General features: G+C 46.3%; 1 protein-coding gene across 9 annotated transcripts in view; it reads right to left on the bottom strand.

The window, feature by feature from the left end:
* The window catches only part of ATG13 (autophagy related 13), a 391361-nt gene that overhangs the window by 161399 nt on the left and 209373 nt on the right, over nt 1-20589 (bottom strand). For all 9 annotated transcript variants that reach the window (XM_086959657.1, XM_086959658.1, XM_086959659.1 and 6 more), the window contains one exon: nt 1380-1473. In XM_086959657.1, coding sequence (XP_086815783.1) covers nt 1380-1473 — 94 coding nt within the window. The remainder of the gene's footprint in view (nt 1-1379; nt 1474-20589) is intronic.

Raw genomic sequence — 20589 nt, 5'->3', positions numbered from 1 at the left:
AATAAAAACGTGTACTCTTTGTAAAGGGCTTCAGGATAGGACAAATGGATATTCAGTATTTATGATCATCGGTCAATGTACCATAAAAACTAAACAGCATCACATCGCAATACCAGAATACCAGTGAAGACCCTAATCCAAACCATGGAAAGATTCAGCAAAGAGAAACTTGCAATACTTGTTTACATCAGCATCACACACTGTCAGCTCCTGCAGCTGAGAGGTGTGGAATGGCTAAGAATCCTCTGTGTTGCAGATTATCAAAAAACTGTGGGCCACACCCAGAACATTCGAATGCCCAAAGAATATAGACAATGAGCAGTAAGTGGACACGGAAGAGCAGAGTGTCAAATGCAGAACAGAAAAGTCCATGAGTTGGGTTTATGTTCTACAGTACAAAGCTCCACTAGGTAAGCACCATCCACTAATGTTTTTTGTGGAAGGGGGAGAAGGGGAGTCTAAACAGGATGCCAATCCTTTAAAAGTGACTACAGGATTGGATGTATTGATATATTTCAATAAAATATTTGGATTTTACCCAAGTCTTAGAGGTTTAATTATGTTTTTTGTTTTAGAAAAGTAAGTATTCAGGCATAGAATTCAATGGGCTACAAAAATTGGAGGTGATCAAATAACTTGGCATAAATTATGTTCATACATGGATTCCGTTTTCCCACCACAGGTGGGATATGCTTCTAGAAATAGTAAGGGCCAGTGTCAGGGACCCATGCTCCAGAGTCGAAGCATTAGCTTAAAGCTTGCACTGCCATGTGCCTAGCATCCCAACACAACAATGCCGAAAGGCTTCCTTAAAGTATCTAACATACATGACCAAATACCTGCTATTTGCCCTTATTAAAATGTAGGATAGGAAAACAAAAATGAGTTTAAACCCACTTGGTAATATCAGTGAGTTTTGAATTCCAACTAGAGAATTAAAAAAACAATGTTGGCTTTTTATAGGAATCATGTTAATGTTTTGGTAAAGACATTTCATACAAAAAGTGTTCAAAATTTTACATATAGCCAAGATAATCCATGTTTATTAAAATTAAGGATCACCCCGATATGGACACTTCTAGTTACTACATTTCTATGTTTCAAGTGATCACAGTGGCTTCTGCTGAACAGTAACATAGGTTTTCCACTCATATTAATCCGTGTGTACCAATTAAATGGAGTCAACATTTGCTTACTTACCAGTTCTGAGGTTTGGTTTAAAACCGTATGAATGAAAAACTGAGGATTTGTTAACCGGAGCGGTCCATTAGGTCAAGTAATGTACCCCAATATCCTACAGCTCATGGGGAAGGTCTTCCAAGGAGGCCCAAGAGCTCCCAGTGGTTAGAGCACATTTACATGCAGACACTTTCTATTACCTGTGAAGGTGGAGAGGTGGAAAACGATGTTGTGCACACCTCTTGAGAGTCCTCCACCACTGGATACGCTGCACCTGTGTCGTCGGTCATCGCCCTAGACAGTGAAAAACAGACACATCACAAATCTCTAACTTACCCCACTAAAAACTCTGCATTCAAGTTGGATGAAACAGAAGACTCTTTTCTTTCATTGCCTCTTATTGACTTCAAAGTTTAGAGAGCATGTAAAAACATTTAAATGACAGATCAGTGTGAAGGCTTTAATTAAAACCAGCATTAGCAAAACCAATAGGTCTCATATATGAAAGGCATTGGCTGACCTTTTGGCTTTGCCAGTTCATGTTGATGATGCTGTTCAGCAAAAAAAAGAAAAAAGGTTGTTTCTGATATTGAACTACATAGCAAATAAAAAAGAAGTCGACCTCAAAAGGCTGCCGAAATCAAAAGGAAATACAAATGGAGAGTGAGGGATGAAATGCAAAATAATGCTGCTGAGCGATGGTAGAGCTTGGGAGGAGATGGGGATCAAAAAAAAGTTTTTAAAAACCTGAGTGACACTATGAGAGTCAGAAAAAGCAACGGGTGAGCTCGGGGGCAGAGGGAAGAAACCGAGTTGGCGGAGATGTGATTGCGGAAACAGCACATGAGTTAGAGAGGAAGAAAACAAGCATTCAGAGTGCTATATACAGAAGCAAAAGTAGTCTCCTAAATTTAAACAATGAAACAATACAAGTCCTCAAATCAAAGGATGGTAAAGAAGAACAAGTTACTTACCTTCAGTAACTCTCATTCTGTTGGATACTCTACTTACAGATTCTTCACCTTGGAATATCCCCAGGCGCAGAACTGGACCCAGACATGTTTTCAGCAGTGGCTAGGAGGAGCCATGTCGCTCCCCATTGCCTTCATTCTGCCCCAGAATTGACGGGGTGGAGTCGCATATTAAGCACCACCGTGGTGCACAGACGTCAGTTTGTTACTTGACTCTGTCCACACCCTTTGACATGGAGCACAAAACAAATAGTGGTACCAGTGTGCAGATCTCAAATTTGGGACCTTTTCAGATGGGAAATTGAGACAACGCTATTGAAATTGGAGCTGGAGAAGGCAGTGGAAAATCTGCAGTTAGTAGAGCATCCACCAGAAAGAGTTACCAAAAGTAAATAACTTGTTCATTTGATGGACACTTCTAACCAGAGATTTTTTTATCTTTAGTACAAATACCAAAGCTATATCTCTCAAAGGAAGAGAATCTAAGATGTGGGCTCAGACCAAATAGTCATGCAGGCCTAACTAAACAGAAAATGCAAAAAGGCGGAACAGGCCAAAAATGTACTTTTAATAGTGCCCACTGCAAGACCTTTCTGGGCCAAAGACAAAATAAACAACACAGTATCCGACAGTGTGGCTTGCAAGAGGTCTGTCCTGCGGACTCCATACCAAGCCACAAGTCAGTCCCAGCATCTTTCGTAAATTGGCTTTGTAAAGGGATGCCTGGAAGCAAAGAGGACATCCACAATATCGGGTGTTTTAGCAGGTTTGTATGAAAAAAACTATTCTTGCTGCTGCAACAGTACATCCTCCTCACGTGGTAGCCTAATGCTCATGCTCAGAAGTTCCTGGTACCACACTTTCCTGGCCCAATCCGGAGCCATTTGGATGACTCCGGCCTGGTTGTTCCTGATCTTCTCTCAGAACTCTGTGCAGGAGAGGTGGAAAGGTGTACAAGAGTCCTGTGCTCCACTGTAGCTGGAATGCATCTCCCAGAAAGAGAGCTATCTTGGTAAATCTAACACACAGGCGTTTTGACTCCGCTCATTCTACAGTGGCAAAAAGATCCAGGCAAGGTTCTCCCTCCTGCCAAAGGATGCCCTGTGCCACCTCAGGGTCAAATTACAATAGCAAAGGAAGCACTTTCTTCTATTGAGGGCCCGGGGGAGGGGACCCCATATCACCAGAAGTACCAAGCCCACTGGCCTCCTCTAGGTCTATATATAAACTGTAATCTGGTAGACTCTGGTCTGAATCAGAACGAAAAAAACACGATGGAGCCTCTGATGACAGATCCATAGCAGTGGTGGTGCAATGTCAGAATTGGGCTCTTAAGCAACAGGGTGCACTGGATCAGAGTTGGGGTACAATTTATGTTGGGGTCGGACCAGATTCGGTTCGGGGTCAGATATTGAGTCAGCACTGGATATCTCTTTGGCACTGGTGATAGTGGTATCTGTGTCAATAAAACAGTGACCGGCACAGATCCCAGAGAAGGAATGGAATTCTGCATTGGAGGTGCTGTAGAACTCGAGACAGGTCCTAGGGGTTTAGAGAGGCTGAGGGTGCATCTGCCAGCGGTAACCCGACTGAAGGCCCCGGCGGATCCTTGGCGCCTGAAGGTACACCGGAGGGATCCTTAGAAAAAGCCAGAAATATGCAGTATGGCCTCTTTAAAGGCCCTAACTTGCTGCGCCATCATGAATGGCCCAGAGGACTCAGGAAACATTGAAATAAATTGTAGATTTGTCTCCTCAAGAAAGATCAGGAAATCGACACATTGCCACTTTTACACCCTTGTCATTTTTGATAGAGAGTGGTGGGATGGTGTAGGAAGCTGGCTCTGTATATTCTATACCAAAGTAAGGTATAGTGTGCACAGAGTCCAGTGAATCCACAAAGACTTATAGAGATACAAACACGTAGAACCTTACTCTCCATTTGTGGTAGTGTGGGTGAGCAGGAAGTCTTTATCAGAGGGTAGTGTTAAGCATTTATTGTACACACTGAGGCAAGAAAGGATTCCACACACTCAAAGACTGAACTCTGACCAATTGTTTTGTATACAAATATCTCTTTGTTGTATTTTATTTTTAGAACCAAGCCAGACTTGTAGCAGGTAAGTAAAATAATAATTTTCTCATGTAATACAGTTGAATGCAGATGAATGCAGTTACAGGTAGGTCAAATGTTCAGAAACAATTCAAGTTACGTTTTAGTTACTTTGCAATTACTTTGAGATTACTTTTAAAGTTACTTTTCAGATGACCTTTTCTACTCAGTGTGATATGCCTAGATATTACACTGGGACATTAAATGGATAAAATGTGAGTTAAGCAGTTTTTATCACAACACATTTTCTTAGGCTTCCATACGAAGCATTCTCAACACATTGTTTTTTCAGAGGAAAACAGTCAATGCAATTTTATGGAGAAAAATGGGGTTATCCATTTGCAGGTAAGTAAACGTTCTTGGGGGTTGAGTTTCTGGGATTAGAACAAGGATTCCCCCAAGATCAAGGATGCACTCCAAGAGCACTCTCAGTGGCACTAGGGTAGCCGATCGGGGATAGGGGACCTCCGGTTCGTCGCTGCTAATAAGCACACCCAAAGGAAGGAACCCATTGGTCCCAACCTGTACCTACCTGAAACACCAATAAATCTAGTATTTAGGGGAAACCCTGAACTGTGCCTCCTAAGACAAGAAGCAAGACCAAAGTGGGGGGCGGAACCGGTGGGGGCAAGTTGCTGGGAGCAGTAAATGGCTAGGCCAGCTCACAAAAGCCGCAAGCCTTTGAAGCGTCCCCTTTCATCGACCCTGCACATCCGAAGGGAGGAGGCTTGGCATCTCTGCCCAGGATGTGCTTTGTTTCCAGACCCTGAGAGGGATAGGCTCTCGACCCAGGGGTCCAGAAACATGTATGGGGTGAAAGACGGAGAGTAGCCAGTCAGCCAGGGCACCAGAGTTAGGTCGCTTTTCAGGGGGCATCTCTAAGATGCCCTCGGAGTGCATTTTTCATTCATTAAATCCCACAATGGCATCAGTGTGGGTTTAATGTTCTGAAAGTTTGATACCATACTTCCAAGATTACAGAAAAGCCATGAGGGTGCTGCGGTGTTTGTAATGACAAACTTCTAGACCATATACGCTTTACTGCACTTACACTGTCTAAGAATAGATTTAGACACTGTAGAGGTACACGGTAGGGGTACCCTCACAAGTGGCACAGTGAACCCAGCTAGAGGGGTGGGTGACCTATGCCATAGGCAGTGGGATGTAGGAATGGCACACATGGATGTGTGCCATTTCAACTTCACTTTTCTCTGCACTAAAATACTCCGCCAGCAATGGGAGAGAGTGAGAGTGAGAGTGAGTGAGTGAGTGAGTGAGTGAGTGAGTGAGTGAGTGAGTGAGTGAGTGAGTGAGTGAGTGTGTGTGTGTGTGTGTGTGTGTGTGTGTGTGTGTGTGTGTGTGTGTGTGTGTGTGTAGGTAGGTAGGTAGGTAGGTAGGTAGGTAGGTAGGTAGGTAGGTACAGGACCTCTAAGGGTGGTACAATAAGTGCTGCAGCCCTTAGAGAGCTTCTCTGTTCACAATGCCCTTAGTACCACGGGTACCTTTTACAAGGGGCTTACATGTGGGCAGAGAGGTGTCAATTTGGGGGCACACAGTACAGATTTAGGGAAAGAATATATGCCCTGGGTACCTGGTTGGCAGGTTCCCAGGGCACACTAACAGAATATCAACATCAGGCAAAAAGTGGCAGGTAGCAATGCAAAAAGGGGCACTTTCCTACACATGGGGTCCCGCCCTCGAGAGCAGGCCTGTATCTTTGACTTGGAGCATAACGTACGCAAGATCCATGACTTCTTTCAATGTTCACTAAGTTGCAGTGTCGCTTGACAGTCCAGAATAGCCTTGGGGTGCATGAGGGCACATTCTTTGCATGACAAAAGTCAAAGGCACACCTTGTGCGAGTCCATTCCTAACATCTTTTCGACAGTCAGGGTACATGTGTGAACCCTGTCCAAAGAAAAAAAGAGCAGACCTCTGGACCTGCCTTCGAACTCCTGAAAAATAAAGGAATGGATATCAGGGGTGGCACATATGGGGCTCCACCTCATCACTTCTGGGCCAGCACAAGGCCAACATGGAGCTGCACAGCATGCAGAAGCACGGCTGAGAATATATAAGGATCCAGTCTGGCATTTCGGGATATTCTAAAAGCTAGGAATGGTATACATAAAATGCTATGCTCCAAAAAAAAAAAAAAAAAGGAGTATAGCAAGTTATTAAATAAGAAGCTAGCAAATGAGATTGGCAAGGAAACCAGCCGATGATAATCAATGGGCTGCAAGTACTGGTTCCGTACATAATAGAACTCAAGTTAAAGTTATTAATAGACATGACCTAAGACGTCTGTTTTCAGAGAAGCATTTAGTTATGCAGCCATCTAATCCACCAACATCACATAAGAGGTGTGGCTGTTCTAAGATGCCAACATCAGTGAAGTAGATACATTATTTGCATATCTAGTATTTCCATCTCTATAGTACCAACATCAGGGATCATGTACTGCATCAGCATAGCACCACCTAAATACAAAAGGTTGGGCATATAACAGACACTGACCACAGAGAGGCAAGTCTTTGCAAAGGCCACGGACAGCAACCATTTAAAAGCGAGGGGCGGGCTGTAAGCCACAGAGTAGATACAGCATGCCTCGAAGAGACAGCGCATGCCCTGCCTAGGCGAGACTTTAAAACAGAGTCTCGGGCACCTGTATAGTCAAGAAAAAACTACCTATTTCAATGGTAAGAACACAAGGGCTATCACCCCACCAACAGCAGAATGATATGAGCATTGCTTTTCGACCAGATTGGAATGTCAGCGTGTAAGGATAATCTCAAAGGTCATTCAGGGTGCTCCTAGATTCTTGGAGAAGACCACTCTGGGTACATTTTGTGAATGATCATTACCCTTCATTGATGTCCAAGTATTGAACCAAAAATATTGCCACAATAATGCTTTTACACCACTTTTGTCATTTCGAGAGCGTCTCACTTCTCCTCAATTCTACCAATGGACTACTCTGCCGGTTTAATTGTCAAAGTCGCATCCCGCCCTCACTCAGTGCGGCACTGGATGCAATGGGGGCAGAGGATGGACCCTGGAGACCACTCCTCTATGCAGACCATTCAGTGAGATACTTGCAGCTAATTCCACAGCTCTCAGGGATGCCAGCTTTTAATAAACACTGTCCACTAGCACTCTCAATTCCTACAACACTCCGATACCAGACAAAGTACAAATTAGCGGCCAATGGCAGTGGAGGCAGGTACGGCATAGGCAGGAGGAAAAAGCAGAGAAGTGTAACAATTCACTGAATGGAAATGCAGCATGAAGCAGGAAACCAGCCAGAAGAAAGCACACACTGTTCTGGGGCACAGAGCAGACTAGTATTATTTCAGACAGGCAGTGGTTACAGGGAATAGGAAAGGTGATATAAAACAGTACAGGAAGGAAATGGTTCAGAACGAAAGAGCCAAGCAACATAAGAGAAATGAGAGAAGTGAAAAAAGAGTTTCAGGAGGAGTGCCGTGTTTTTTTGAAGCTATGCTTCTTTTTTTTACAGTGAGCAACAGTAAGATAATGGGGCACACAAGCAGAACATATTACGCCTGTCAAGGGGAGGTAGTGCGTGACCAAGCAGAGGATAATGAGGCCATCATGGGAATCATCGGTTGACTGGTTTAGCCCCTGCTGCAGAGACAGGGTGGTCCTGCTAGAATGTGGCAGCAGAAGCATCAATTTGACTACAACAGATCCCAGCATACTGCTTAGACCGATAAACTCCGCATTACAACCCAAGCTGAATGGACGCAGTTTGTGAACGCAAAGCATGTCAAGCAAGCTGTCATTTCCCGCCAATAGGTCCCCATTTAACAAGCATGTAGCGGGGTTCACCCCAGGGGTAATAAACAATCATACTCCACTAAGAGCAAAGAGAAAGCACAGAGAGAAACTACAATGTGAGAACCTGCCGCTCTGTAGCAGGACTGGATACTGCTTCTGAGGACGGTGAATGTAGAGCGCTGTGCAGCAGACACATACTATGCATGGACATACACAGGCTACCAGGGCTCCCTTCTCAGCAAAGATCTCACCCTCATCAGTATCATCTCTCGAGGACAAAGCATTGGTGTCAAGACTTGACCTGTGGGGGAGGAGTAGATGCAAAGGTGTTGGGGAGAAAAGAACGCCTACTCGACTAGAACACACTAAACACAAAGGTAGTACGAGTTCTTTCCCACTGCCACACCCCAGCTTTGCCTTTGGACAGACAGTGGGAAGACTCCACAGCACAGTAATAAAAGGAAGGAGGGGGGAAAGGCAGTATCGAGCAGCCTACAAGTTTGGTAAACTGGTTACCTTAAACCTCAAGGCTAAACCGTGCTCAGACATGGCAGAGAATCATTTAAAAAAATTCATTTTAATAAAAAAAAATTAAAACAAAAGATACCACAAGTGCAGTGCTCCCGGACAACTGCATCTTACATTGATATCACCTAGACCTTCACATTACTCTCCATACCAATATTGCATGTCTAGTCTCTGTGCCAAATCCCCTCTATGGGTGCCATCCTCTCAGCCAGGGGACTCTACGCTCTGGGACTTCTGTATCCCTGAATTCGAGTCCAGCTCCAGCAGCGTGTCCGTCATGCATCCACCAGGTCTGGATCTCCTCTTGTTCCCCATCATCTGTTCGGACTATGGCAACATGGAGCTCCTCGGCCGCCAGCGATTATACTGATATGAAAGAGGCCTCCCAGGCTTGACGGTGCACATGATACTGCACTTTGCTGTCAGCAACACCAGCAACACAAATCCATATTTTATTATACCTCTTTTCTATGTAGGATGTAACCTCCCTACAGGGTATCTCTGTCAAGCTTTACACAGACCCAAGGGGAGAGGAGGGGGGGTAGCTATAATTTTCAGGGAACAATTCACCTGCAGAATTTCCAACGCCTATATCGAGGATTGCGAGAGCTGTCAATTCTCCATCCAAACCTCCCCAGATCACTCCCTGGCAGGGCTATTGATCTACCGCCCCCCAGGTGCTCCTGGGAATTTTATCAATGCCGTCATCGAATCAGTGTCACAACTAGCTTCGTCCACCTCCAACTTCCTTATGCTAGGTGACATAAACTTCCACTTCATGGACCCCACGGATCGGTTAGCCTCTGACCTTCGGCAAGATCTAACATCACTAAATATCCGACTGGTGAACAACGAGCCCACCCATGAGAAGGGACACCTATTGGACCCCATCCTCACCAATATAGCAACCATCACCACCAAATCACCCGTGACCCTCCCATGGACGGACCATTTTCTGGTCCCTATTTCCTGGGAAATTCCCATTTCGAACCCCCTAACCTCTAAAATCCAGGTAACTGACGACGATGGCGCAAACTGTCACCTGAGGAATGGGCCGCCGCCCTTACAGACTCCACCCCGAGCTCTCTTCTGACCCTACCATGGCTGACAAACAGTTTAGTGAGTGGATCACCTCATCCCTAGATACTCTGCTCCCAAAAACTGCGACCCTCAAACATCCTAAAAGACTAGTTCCTGCTTTATGGTACACCCAGAGCTCAAAGCTCTGCGCCAGAAGTGTAAGAGAACGGAGCGCTCCTGGAGAAGAGACAAATCGGAAAGCAACAAAAACATCTACTCTACTTCTCTTCTATTATATAAAACCACTATTCGAAAAACCAAAAGCGTGTTTTTCCAGGAGAGAATAGAGATGAAGTAGGAAACACGCTTAATTCCATGAAGAGCGGATCCCCTAGGGACCCCGCTCCACTCCGGATCCTTAAGGAGGTAGCCCCCACAATAATCCCCCCTCACTCATCTGATCAACGCCTCACTCCAACAAGGAGTTGTACCTCCGAGCTGGAAGACGGCCGTCGTAAAAGCCCTATTGAAGAAACCATCCCTCGACCCTGAAAATCTGGCTAATTACAGGCCCATTTCCCTACTCCCAGGAGTCAGCAAAATCGCTGAAAAATTGGTCAATAGGAAACTCTCGCAGATTCTGGAGGTCAACAATAAGCTAAAAAGCTCCCAGACGGGCTTCCGACCAGGGCAGGGCACTGACATCGCCCTCCTGGCAGCGGTGGAGGAGGCCAGGGCGCTATTGGATGGGGGAGGATCAGTGGCAGTGATCCTCCTCGACCTAAGCGCGGCGTTCGATACCGTTAATCACCAAATCCTCATTAAAAGACTCAAAAGAGTTGGTGTGGAAGGCACAGCCCTGTCCTGGCTTTCATCCTTTTTGGCCCAACGGACCTACCAGATTTGGGAGAAAAACGCCCGCTCCTCCGAAATGCCCCTCCAATGTGGTGTGCCTCAGGGCTCCTCCCTGAGCCCCACATTATTTAATATCTATATGTCCACATTGGAGGAGGTTATCACCCCATTCGGAGTGAGCGTCGTCAGCTACGCAGACGACACGCAACTAGTGGTGTCTTTGTCCCACCCCAGACAACATACAGCTGACCTATACAACTGCCTCACGCAGGTCCACCGTTGGATGAATAGATCAGCCCTAAAGCTAAATGGGACGAAAACCGAGGTCCTTCTGCATGGCCCGAAAGGAATTTCACTCTCCCCGAACATCTGGCCAGCCTGTCTGGGTCCTCCCCCTGATCCAAAAACAGAGGTAAAAAGTCTGGGTGTGTGGATCGACACTGATCTCTCATTCACTATACAGGCAAAGAAGGTAGCCGGGACCTGCTTTGGCCTCCTGAAATCTCTGAGGAAAGTCCTGCCCCTCCTACCCTTCAACTCCCAAAAATTGCTAATCCAAGGCCTAATAATATCGAGGCTGGATTACAGCAATGTGATCTATCTGGGCGCTCCTGAAGCGACCCTCAACAAGCTTCAGAGAATCCAGAACACCGCTGCCCGGATTATCACAAACACCCCTGCCAGAACCTCTGCTAAACCTGCTCTCAACCTCCTCCATTGGCTCCCTATAAGGGAGCGAGTCAAATTCAAGGCCTTATGCCTAGTCCACAAATCTCTGCAAAACCAAGGCCCTCCTGTCCTTAGCAAATTCATCACCCCCTATAAAACTACAAGATCCCTCCGTTCAGACACAGAAAACTTCATCAACACCCCCAGATTCAAGAAAGCCCGATCAGGAGGAAGACGTTTCTCGGTCCAAGCTGCACGCCTCTGGAACTCGCTCCCCCGGGACCTGCGACCTGAATCACAATACCTGTGCTTCAGGAAGCAGCTAAAGACTCATCTCTTTCCCTAATGTTTTTATGCCCTCCCCTCACTCTGAGTCTTTATCCCCCCCTCCCCCCCCCTCCTTTTTTCTCTCTGTCCCTGGCCCGCTGAACTGTAGAATTAGGGTTCCCTAGCGCTGGGATACCTCTGGGTGACTATGCGCTCTACAAAAATAAATAATAATAATAATAATAACCCCAGCACACACAGTTTCATGGTGCACGCTGGAATCAAAGCCAAGGGGTCAGGGATCTTACTCAAGTATTGTGCGATCACTAAGCAGGACCACAGCATGTTTAGCAGATCCGAAACTGGCTGCCTACAATGCGGGCATTCCCCTGTGTCCATCAGGCACATGTTATTAAGAGTAAAGGGGTAAAATGAGGTCTACAATATCTTGGCTGGTATTAGCCAGAACTGGGATTTACTAGGTACAATCTCATGGAATCCCAGTACCCCATCCCATTCGGAGTTAGGGAAGACGGCTCCCAAATATAACTCACATTTTGCCCTTCTTGTCAAAGGGGGATTCATCTTATCCTTTACAAAATCGCTATATATTTGGGAAATAGATCTTCCTCCCACCTGTAGGTCCATTAGACATTGTATTGTGTGCCTGCGGACACCCCAGAAAGCCGGGCCAATAGCTACAGTCTGATGCAGTTAATCTGGCTAAGTCAGTAACTGTCCCGAACCCACAGCAAATTTTTGCTGTACCTCATCAAATATAAGGTAGGTTGCCCCTTTGTAGAGATCTCCTAGCTCTCGACATACTTCATCAATATATCCTGCCCCTCGTGCCAGCGGCCCTACATCTTGAGAAACCGGATGGGTCCGTAGGCCCATGTCCGAAATAAAGGGGGTTCTCCACATCACACATTGTAATGGTTCCAGATCTGCAACTTTAGTATTAACAAATGTGGCGTTCCGAGCTCCTCTCTCTGTCTTTCCAGATGTGATGTACTCAGCTGCACCACCGCCACCTGGTAGCTGCCTTCTAGGAATGCCCTCTCTCGAATGGGCTGATCAGACATCCACAGCAGCAGGTGCTGCAGCTGGGACGCCATGTAGTGACACTCAGGATCAGGAAAGGCCATCCCACTCCTTTTGAATGCTAATTTCAGTTTGGCCAACTTTATTTTTGGTCACGCGTCATCCCATAGGAACACTGTAATCGGTTTATCCAGTTGTTGGAATACCGATCTTGGGAACAAACTCATCATCCCCTGAAATGCATATAGGCATCTTTGTAATATGACCATTTTTACACACTCCCACCCTGCCTGCTAGGGACAGCGGGCGCTTTGTACAAAATGGGATGCACTTCTCAAGTCTCTGCAGGAGACTTTCAACATGGAGAGCTAAGTCGTCCCTGGTGTGTGTGTTACATAGATTCCCAGATAGTTGAGCAATTTTATTTGCCACTGGAAATAGTCTAGATTTCACCCAAATTGTAGTCAAGCGCAACATCTGCCGAAACGTCTCCAAATGTGCCGCAGCCATGGTACAGCCTCACCCGGATTACGGAAGTATACCAGGGCGTATGGCACAGCAACAAAACAAGAGTGTGTGGGCTCGAATAGCCACCCCGCCAACTTCTTTGCCCAGTGCATGCTTGGAGAATGCTACAAATGTCGATACAGAAATGGTCGATGTGCACAGACATTTGAAGCAAGGTACTTCCATTGTAAGGAACAGCACAGTGGATTAACAAAAGGTAAACAAAGCTTTCTCGATGAAAGCGGGGAAGAAACTACCTAGGGCAAAAACATGGGGCAAAACATTATGCACTTAAATACAGCCACCAAGGCATCAAGGTTAGTCAAGAACATGATGTAAGTCCAAGAATCCAGTCTTAAATAAACTTGAAACTATAGTTTGTGAGCTTTGTATGGCTCAAAGCTGCTCTCCTAAATCTGCTTTGGGGGGAATACGTCTATTACAGTGTTTGTATGGCACAGGTCAGACCTGGAGAGTTTGGAAACTTTAGGTAGCCAGTCAGGCCTGGTATGACTGGAGGCACAAGGAGATGCACTCATCGTGAGCCAGGACTGCACACAGTGCAGAGAATGGACTTCATCCATTGTCGCAAAAGTGGTGAACGGGGAGATGATTATTAAACGTGCTTAGTAGAATGAGGAAATTTACTGCCTACCAAAAAAAACTTTTAAGCCTAGTCTATTAACCCCTTGCGTGCGCATGACGGAACCACGTTGTCATGAGCCACGGGCAGCGCATGCTCATGTTTTGTCTTTTTAAAAAGTTTAGTCCGGTCAATGTAATAAAGTCTAACTCTTGATGTCTAGTGTGTGAAGAGCGTTCTCTGCTACGGAATCTGGGTTTTGAAAAAACACTGGTAACTCTACGGATTGATTAAGATGAAAAGCAGAGATTACTTTGGGAAGGAATTTTGGATTGGTTAAAAGAACCACTTTGCTACGATGTATTTGTAAGAATGGTTCTTGTATGGTTAAAACCTGGATCTCACTTACTCTCCTGAGAGAGGTGATTGCGACAAGGAAAACTACTTTCCATGTAAGGAACTGCAATTCGCATTTGTGTAAAGGTTCAAATGGAGGACCCATGAGCCTAGTAAGTACAATGTTTCGATTCCACACTGGAGTGGGTGGCAGTGTGGGAGGAATTATCCTTTTAAGGCCTTCCATAAGAGCTTTGATAGCAGGTACTCTGAACAATGACAAATGTTGTCTGTTGTGCAGGTAGGCGGCATTGGCAGCCAGATGTAATCTTATGGATGAGTATGCTAGATTACCAAATAGCAAATGATGTTCTGAATTGAAGCATCAAGTGGGTCAATTTTGTTGTGATTGCAGTAAATTACTAATCGTTTCCATTTGGCTGCATAGCATGTTCTAGTAGTAGGGCGTCTGACTTCTTTGATAATGTTCATACAGTCCGGTGGGAGGTTAAGGTAACCACACTCTAGGTTTGGGTCTGGGTGCCTTATCTCTCCATTATGTAATTTTTGGTGTGGAACTACTGAGAGTTCGAGGAGTGTTGTGAACCATGCTTGCCGTGCCCATGTGGGAGCAACTAGGATCATTTTGAGAGACTGTTGCTTGAGCTTGCGTACTATTAGCGGAATGAGTGGGAGTGGTGGAAAAGCATACGCAAATCTGCCTGACCAGTTCATCCATATCGCATTGCCCATGGACAACGGGTGTGGGAACCTGGCGGTGAAGGTAGGGCATTTTGCGTTTGCATGTGTGGCAAACAGATCTATGTTGGGGTGGCCCCAACTGTGGAAAAATGGTTGAAGAACTTGAGGATGAAGTTCCCATTCATGGATCTGCTGTGTCTAGGACTTAGCAGATACACAATCTGATTGTTTACTCCTGGAAGATGTTCTGTCAGAAGATATATATTTTGTGGAATGGCCCATATCCATATACTTCGTGCTTGCTGAGACAGTTGCAATGAGTGTGTTGCTCCTTGTTTTTGTATGTAATACATTGCTGTCATATTGTCCGTGCGAACCAGGACAGTCTTGTTGAGAAGATGTGCTTGGAACGACTTTAATACTAGAAATATTGCTTGTAATTATAGGTGATTGATGTGGAGCAGTTTTTGTTAGGTGGTCCACTTGCCCTGAATTGTGTGGTTTGAAAGTTGGGCTCACCCAGCCGGTGAGTGATGCGCCTGCTGTTCGCACTATCTGTGGAATTGGCTCTAGGAACGGCCGCCCTCTGGAAAAGTTTTGTGTGTTCCACCACTGCAGAGAGCGATGTGTGCGGCTGTCCACCAACACCAGATTAGTAAATTGACCATGAGCCTGATTCCACTGAAGTGCTAAGCATTCTTGTAAGAGGCGCATCTGAAGCCTTGCATGAGGTACTATGAAAATGCAAGAGGCCATCTGTTAGACCTGTCAGCTTTTGGATGGTCTCCCCTTATTTTTGTTCCTTTCTGCCTTCCATTATTTTTCCACCAACCCCCTTTTTGTGAGGCCTTAGGTCTCCGGGTGCCCCACCACTGCTAATCAGTGCTGAGGTACAAGTGTGCCTTTCCAAAATGGTGGATAGAGAGAGCTCATAAGATGGATGCCTGCTAGAGTTACCTCCGAGCTCTGGCCCATAGGATAACATTAGAGGGTTCCAGAACCTTCCAGTTCACTCTAGTAACCTTGGCCTAGGCTATATAAGGGAGGACACTGGGCGGCCATTTTGTCTTGACTGGGCTGGCTGGAGTGCAGACTACAGAGTAGGGGGATTGTGACTCATGCTGATTTGATTGCTCCTAGGGCCTGCAAGTTAGTAGTGGGTGCTGCCCTCCTTCCTGTTGATCTGGCCCTGCTGGAGAGAAGGGTGCAAGAACACCAATCCAGTGTGGCCACCTAACAAAAAGGACTCATCTATTCAAATAGCTGGTGAGAGTGACCTGGCCGCAACCCTAAAAACCTTAGAGGGTGGTGCTGCGGGCTGATTTAGCAATGTGGAACCAGGAACTCTGAACAATACCCCTGAGGTAAAGTGGGGTCTAAAAACTTGCCCAGACTGGCTGTTCTGCCCATTGGAAAGGGCTGTACCAGCTGGTGATATATGCGGTCCCATCTTTTCCCGACTGTATCTGGGGGAGCCCTCTTTTATTTCCCCCCCCCCTCTCTTTGTGCCCTCTGTGGTGCCGAGGTAGCGTGGCCGAGCGATTCCCGCACAAAGCGTGAGGAGTAGCAGAGAGGCGCTTGCTGGGGGTGAGACGCTTGGCGGGGTCGCTTGGCAACCGGACTCCAGCCTAGCGCATTACCTCCCCCGTCGAGCCGGAGTTCTTCACTGGAGAGGAAGCTGCCGTGGCTTGTCAGAAAGGCTGACTCCCTTGCAGGTCGGGAGAGTGTGGAGGGAGGTCTGAATGCTGCAAGGCCTCAGGGGAGTTTGTATAACGCCTGGTCCCCGCCTCGCCGCGGGTAAGAGTGCCAAGACCCGAGCGAGGGATAGGGGGAAGACCGGGTCACAGGCTTACCCCGTGAAGAGATAAATAAGGCGCTAGTGGGGCGCAAAGGTAAGTGGGAATTTCCACAGCGGAGGTTGGGGAGAAAAGGAGTGAAGCAGTGCAGGGAGAGGGTCTGTCAGGGAACAGGGGTGTGACAAGAACCCGGCCCCAAGTAAAGTCACTCACTATTAATATCGTGACTAACCTGGTTTATTCATGGATTTGGGATTTCAGACCTTGACCCTCCCTCTCCCGCCTCCCCCTTCACCCCACACCTCCACCTCGAGAATAGAGCATTCCAAAACATTTTTTCCTGCACAGAAGTGTCAAAGAGACAGCCCAACCTGAATGAGAAACCGATGTGATTCATACCAATTGCATTGTTTAATGTAACGCAATTTAATATGGCAGAACTGCCTTAAAAGAATGTAATTTGTCTATGATTGCTGCAAACAGATGTATATTTAATGTAGAGATTTATGTTATACCTACTTAATTGATTACATCAGCAGCCTGTTTTCAAAGAGGCTCATGTGTGACGTGCCACCGGTTGTGGGCCTAACTAAGTGTATCTAAAATCTACTGTTTTGGCTTGTGTGTAAAATTGTAAAGCACAGTCTAGTAAATGCATTGAGATATAGAGGTGAAATAACCAACGAGTTAAACTAATGAGCCTTGGAACCTTAAAATCCTTTCTTTTGTTTCTCTTACAAAACAGAGAGATAAAGATATACTATTGCCTTCTTAACTATTACGGTGTAGTGTTATTTTTGGTGGGTCTGCGCTGGGGTTTTGTAGCGTGTGTGGAGCAAGCACATCATAATTGCCTTTTAGAAATAGCCTTTCTACCTAGTGCCATGCTACCTTAGGTAGGCCGGAGGTCCCGGTTCCAAAACCATCATTCCTATCATTCCTATGAGCAGCATAAACACTTGAGCTGGTAGGGAGTGTTGGGGTTGAAATTTTGTGACAAGGGTTTGCATACTTGCTATCCTGGCTGGATTGGGGTATGCTGGAGCTTTGGAAGTGTCCAATGTGGCCCCTAGATACTGATGTAGGTAGGAGGGCGTAGATGTGACTTGGTGTGGTTGATTGTGAACCCAAGTGGTGAAGCAGTAGAATTGTTTGGTGAGTGTGATGAACACACTGACTGTGTGACTTGGCTCCTATGAGCCTGTCGTCCAGGTATGGAAACACATGGATCTGCTGTCTTCGCAAGTGTTCAGCTACTACGCGAGACACTTTGTGAAGACCCTGGGTGCTGTGTTTACCCCGAATGGGAGAACCTTGAACTGATAGTGTAGGCTGTCCACTGTGAATCTTAGATCTTTCCTGTGAGCAGGGTGTATGGGAATATGGAAGTAGGCGTCCTTGAGCTCTAGTGTTGCAAGAATGTCACCTGTTGAAGCAGTGGAAGGTCATGTTGAAGAGTGATCATGTGAAAGTGATCTGACTGTATGTAGAAATGGAGACGTCTGAGGTCTAGTATTGGTCTGAGAGTACCGTCCTTTTTGGAGATGAGAAAATATAGGGAGTAAACCCCTGTCCCTTGATGCTCTAGGGGAACTGGTTCTATTGCATGCTTCTGAAGCAGTGAGAGAACTTCCTGCTTAAGGAGCGTTAGATGTTCTGTGGACATGGGATGTTTAGGGGAGTTGCGGTAAGTTCCAGGCAGTAACCATACTGGATTATTTGTCTTACCCACTTGTCTGCAGTGATGGAATTCCGGACACGTAGGAACTGTGAGAGTCTCAATCTGACCGGAGTGGAAGGAAAGTCACTTTTTGTTATTGGGGGAGGTGTGAGTACTGTTACCTCTGCCTCTCTCTTTGTTGTTATTTCCCCTGTACCCACCTCTGAAATATCCCGTGTTGGGGGATGTTTGTGTCAGACTTTTGTAGGAGGAGGATGCAGTATCTGTACTGATGTTTTTGGATGCCCCCTATAAAAGGAGCGATGAAAGGAGCCTCGTGTAGATGGAGACTGTAATGCTCCCATAGATTTTGCAGTCTCAGTGTCTTTTTTCCTTTTCTCTAATGATGTGTTTACAGCTGAGCCAAAAAGTTGTTCCTGATTGAACGGCTGATTGAGGATAGTAGTCAGCACTTCTTGTTTGAATCCAGAAATAAGCAACCATGCATGTCTTCGAAATAACACACTAATGTTGATTGATCTAGATGCAGTGTCTGCTGCATCGAGGGCACATTTAATGGATGTGTTTGTTAGTAATCTGCCCTCCTGAATCAAATCATTGGCTTTGGCCTTGTATTGGTCAGGCAAATGATGCATTAGGCCCTCAAGCTCGTCGTAGTGAGCCCTATCGTATCTGGCAAGTAATGCTTGTGCGTTAGATATCCTCCAGTGATTAGCTGCTTGGGAGGCAACTCGTTTGCCGGAAGCATCTAGCAGTTTTGACTCTTTGTCTAGAGGTAGAGCATCACCGGAGGTCTGTGAGTTGGCCCGCTTCCTAGCATTGGTCACTACCAGGGAATGTAAGGGGAGGTGACCTGTAATGTAGGTGGGATCATTAGGGGCAAGTTTATATTTTTTATCAATCCGAGGATTGAGAATCCTGGTCCTGACGGATTCCTTGAAGATGTCTGGAGCATGTCTGATGACACCTTTTAGCATGGGTAATGTTTGTACTGTCCTCTGTGACTGTGAAAAAGTGTCTACAAGGAAGCCCTCTCTGGGGTCTGAATGCATTTGCACGCCATGATATTGGGCAGCGCCGTCAATGAGCTGACTGAGGCCAATGCTGTCATCTTGGGTATGCCTCTGGATCAGGAAGGTCTGGAGGATCTACAGGGTGATTGTAGTCAGTGTCATCATCAGGATTATCGAAAGAGTCAATGTTTCCACCCCCACCTTCTAGGTCATCATCATCCTGTGGTGGCGGTGAGTATGGAGGAAGTATATTACACTTTGGAGGAGAGAAAGTCTCAGTAGGAAGAACAGGAGAAGAGGGTCTAAATGGTGAAGTTGCACAGCCCTTTTCTTCACAGGCACCTCAGGAATGTGTGGGGTGTCCAATTTTCTCGTGTTCGTGGGAATACTGACAATATGACCTGTTTAGGGGTCCACATGCAGTGTTTTCTGTTTGGGATTGATAGGATCTGGCAGAAACAGTTCTTCCTCATTGTGTGCTTTCGGCGACGATTTTTCTGGTTCTGAACGTGTTTTAGATTTGTGCTCTGGAGCCTTTGAAGGGGTTTTTAGGTCCTTCGGCTTCGGTGCAGAGTCCGAAATCTTTTTCGTGCCAAAGGTTTTTGAGGTATTTTCGGGTCCGAGGTCTTTTGTTCTTTCGGTGCCGAAGTGCTTGGCGCTGAGGCCTTTTTAGAGACAGCTGGATATCTTATCTTATCTTATCTTAAGAGGGACTTGTATAGCGCTCTGTCACCATAGGTTTCCTGGCGCTGGGTGGTACTGAGAGATGTAGAGAGGGGGAGCTAGCCAGACTGTGTAAAAAGATTGGTTTTAAGAAGTTTTCTGTATTCCAACAGAGACATGGAGGATTTGAAAGATAGCGGCAACTGGTTCCAGAGTTTGGGAGCCAGATGAGAAAATCTGCAACCACCATATTTTTTGAGTTTGATTGGGACTGCGGTCATAAGTTGACGGTGGGAGGACCGAAGGTTGCGTGCCGGACGGTAAGGAGTCACTAGGGACTTCAGAAAGACAGGGGACGTACCAGTCACAGCTTTGTAGGTCAGGCAGCCGATCTTAAATGCGGCTCTCTGTTCGACCGGCAACCAGTGGAGTTTGCAGAGCAGTGGTTTTGCAGACTGCCACTTCGGGGTCTTATAGGCCAGTCGGGCCGCCTGATTCTGAACAACTTGCAGCCTATGTAGCAGGTATTTCGGTAGGCCATGATACAAGGAGTTGGAAAAATCCAGGCGGGAGAGCACAAGGGCGATTAAAACTTGTATCAGGGCTTCAGGCGAGAGTAGGTGGGAAACTTTCCTGATTCTCCGAAGCTGAAACATACACGAGGATACGACTGCACCAACCTGAGGCTTGAGGGAGAGCTCTGAGTCTATGATAACCCCCAGGCTCTTTGCCGACTTAGCCGGGGTGGGCGTGGAGCCCAACTCTGTAGGCCAAAACTGTGGGCCCCAGTGGGTGGAGCTACTGCCAGGGAGAATTAGCTCTGTCTTCCCTGGGTTCAGCTTGAGCGGATTAAGGTTCATCC

This window comes from Lissotriton vulgaris, chromosome 2_2, assembly GCF_964263255.1.
Source record: "Lissotriton vulgaris chromosome 2_2, aLisVul1.2, whole genome shotgun sequence".
NCBI lineage: Eukaryota > Metazoa > Chordata > Amphibia > Caudata > Salamandridae > Lissotriton > Lissotriton vulgaris.
This window is presented reverse-complemented; position numbering and strand designations above follow the sequence as displayed.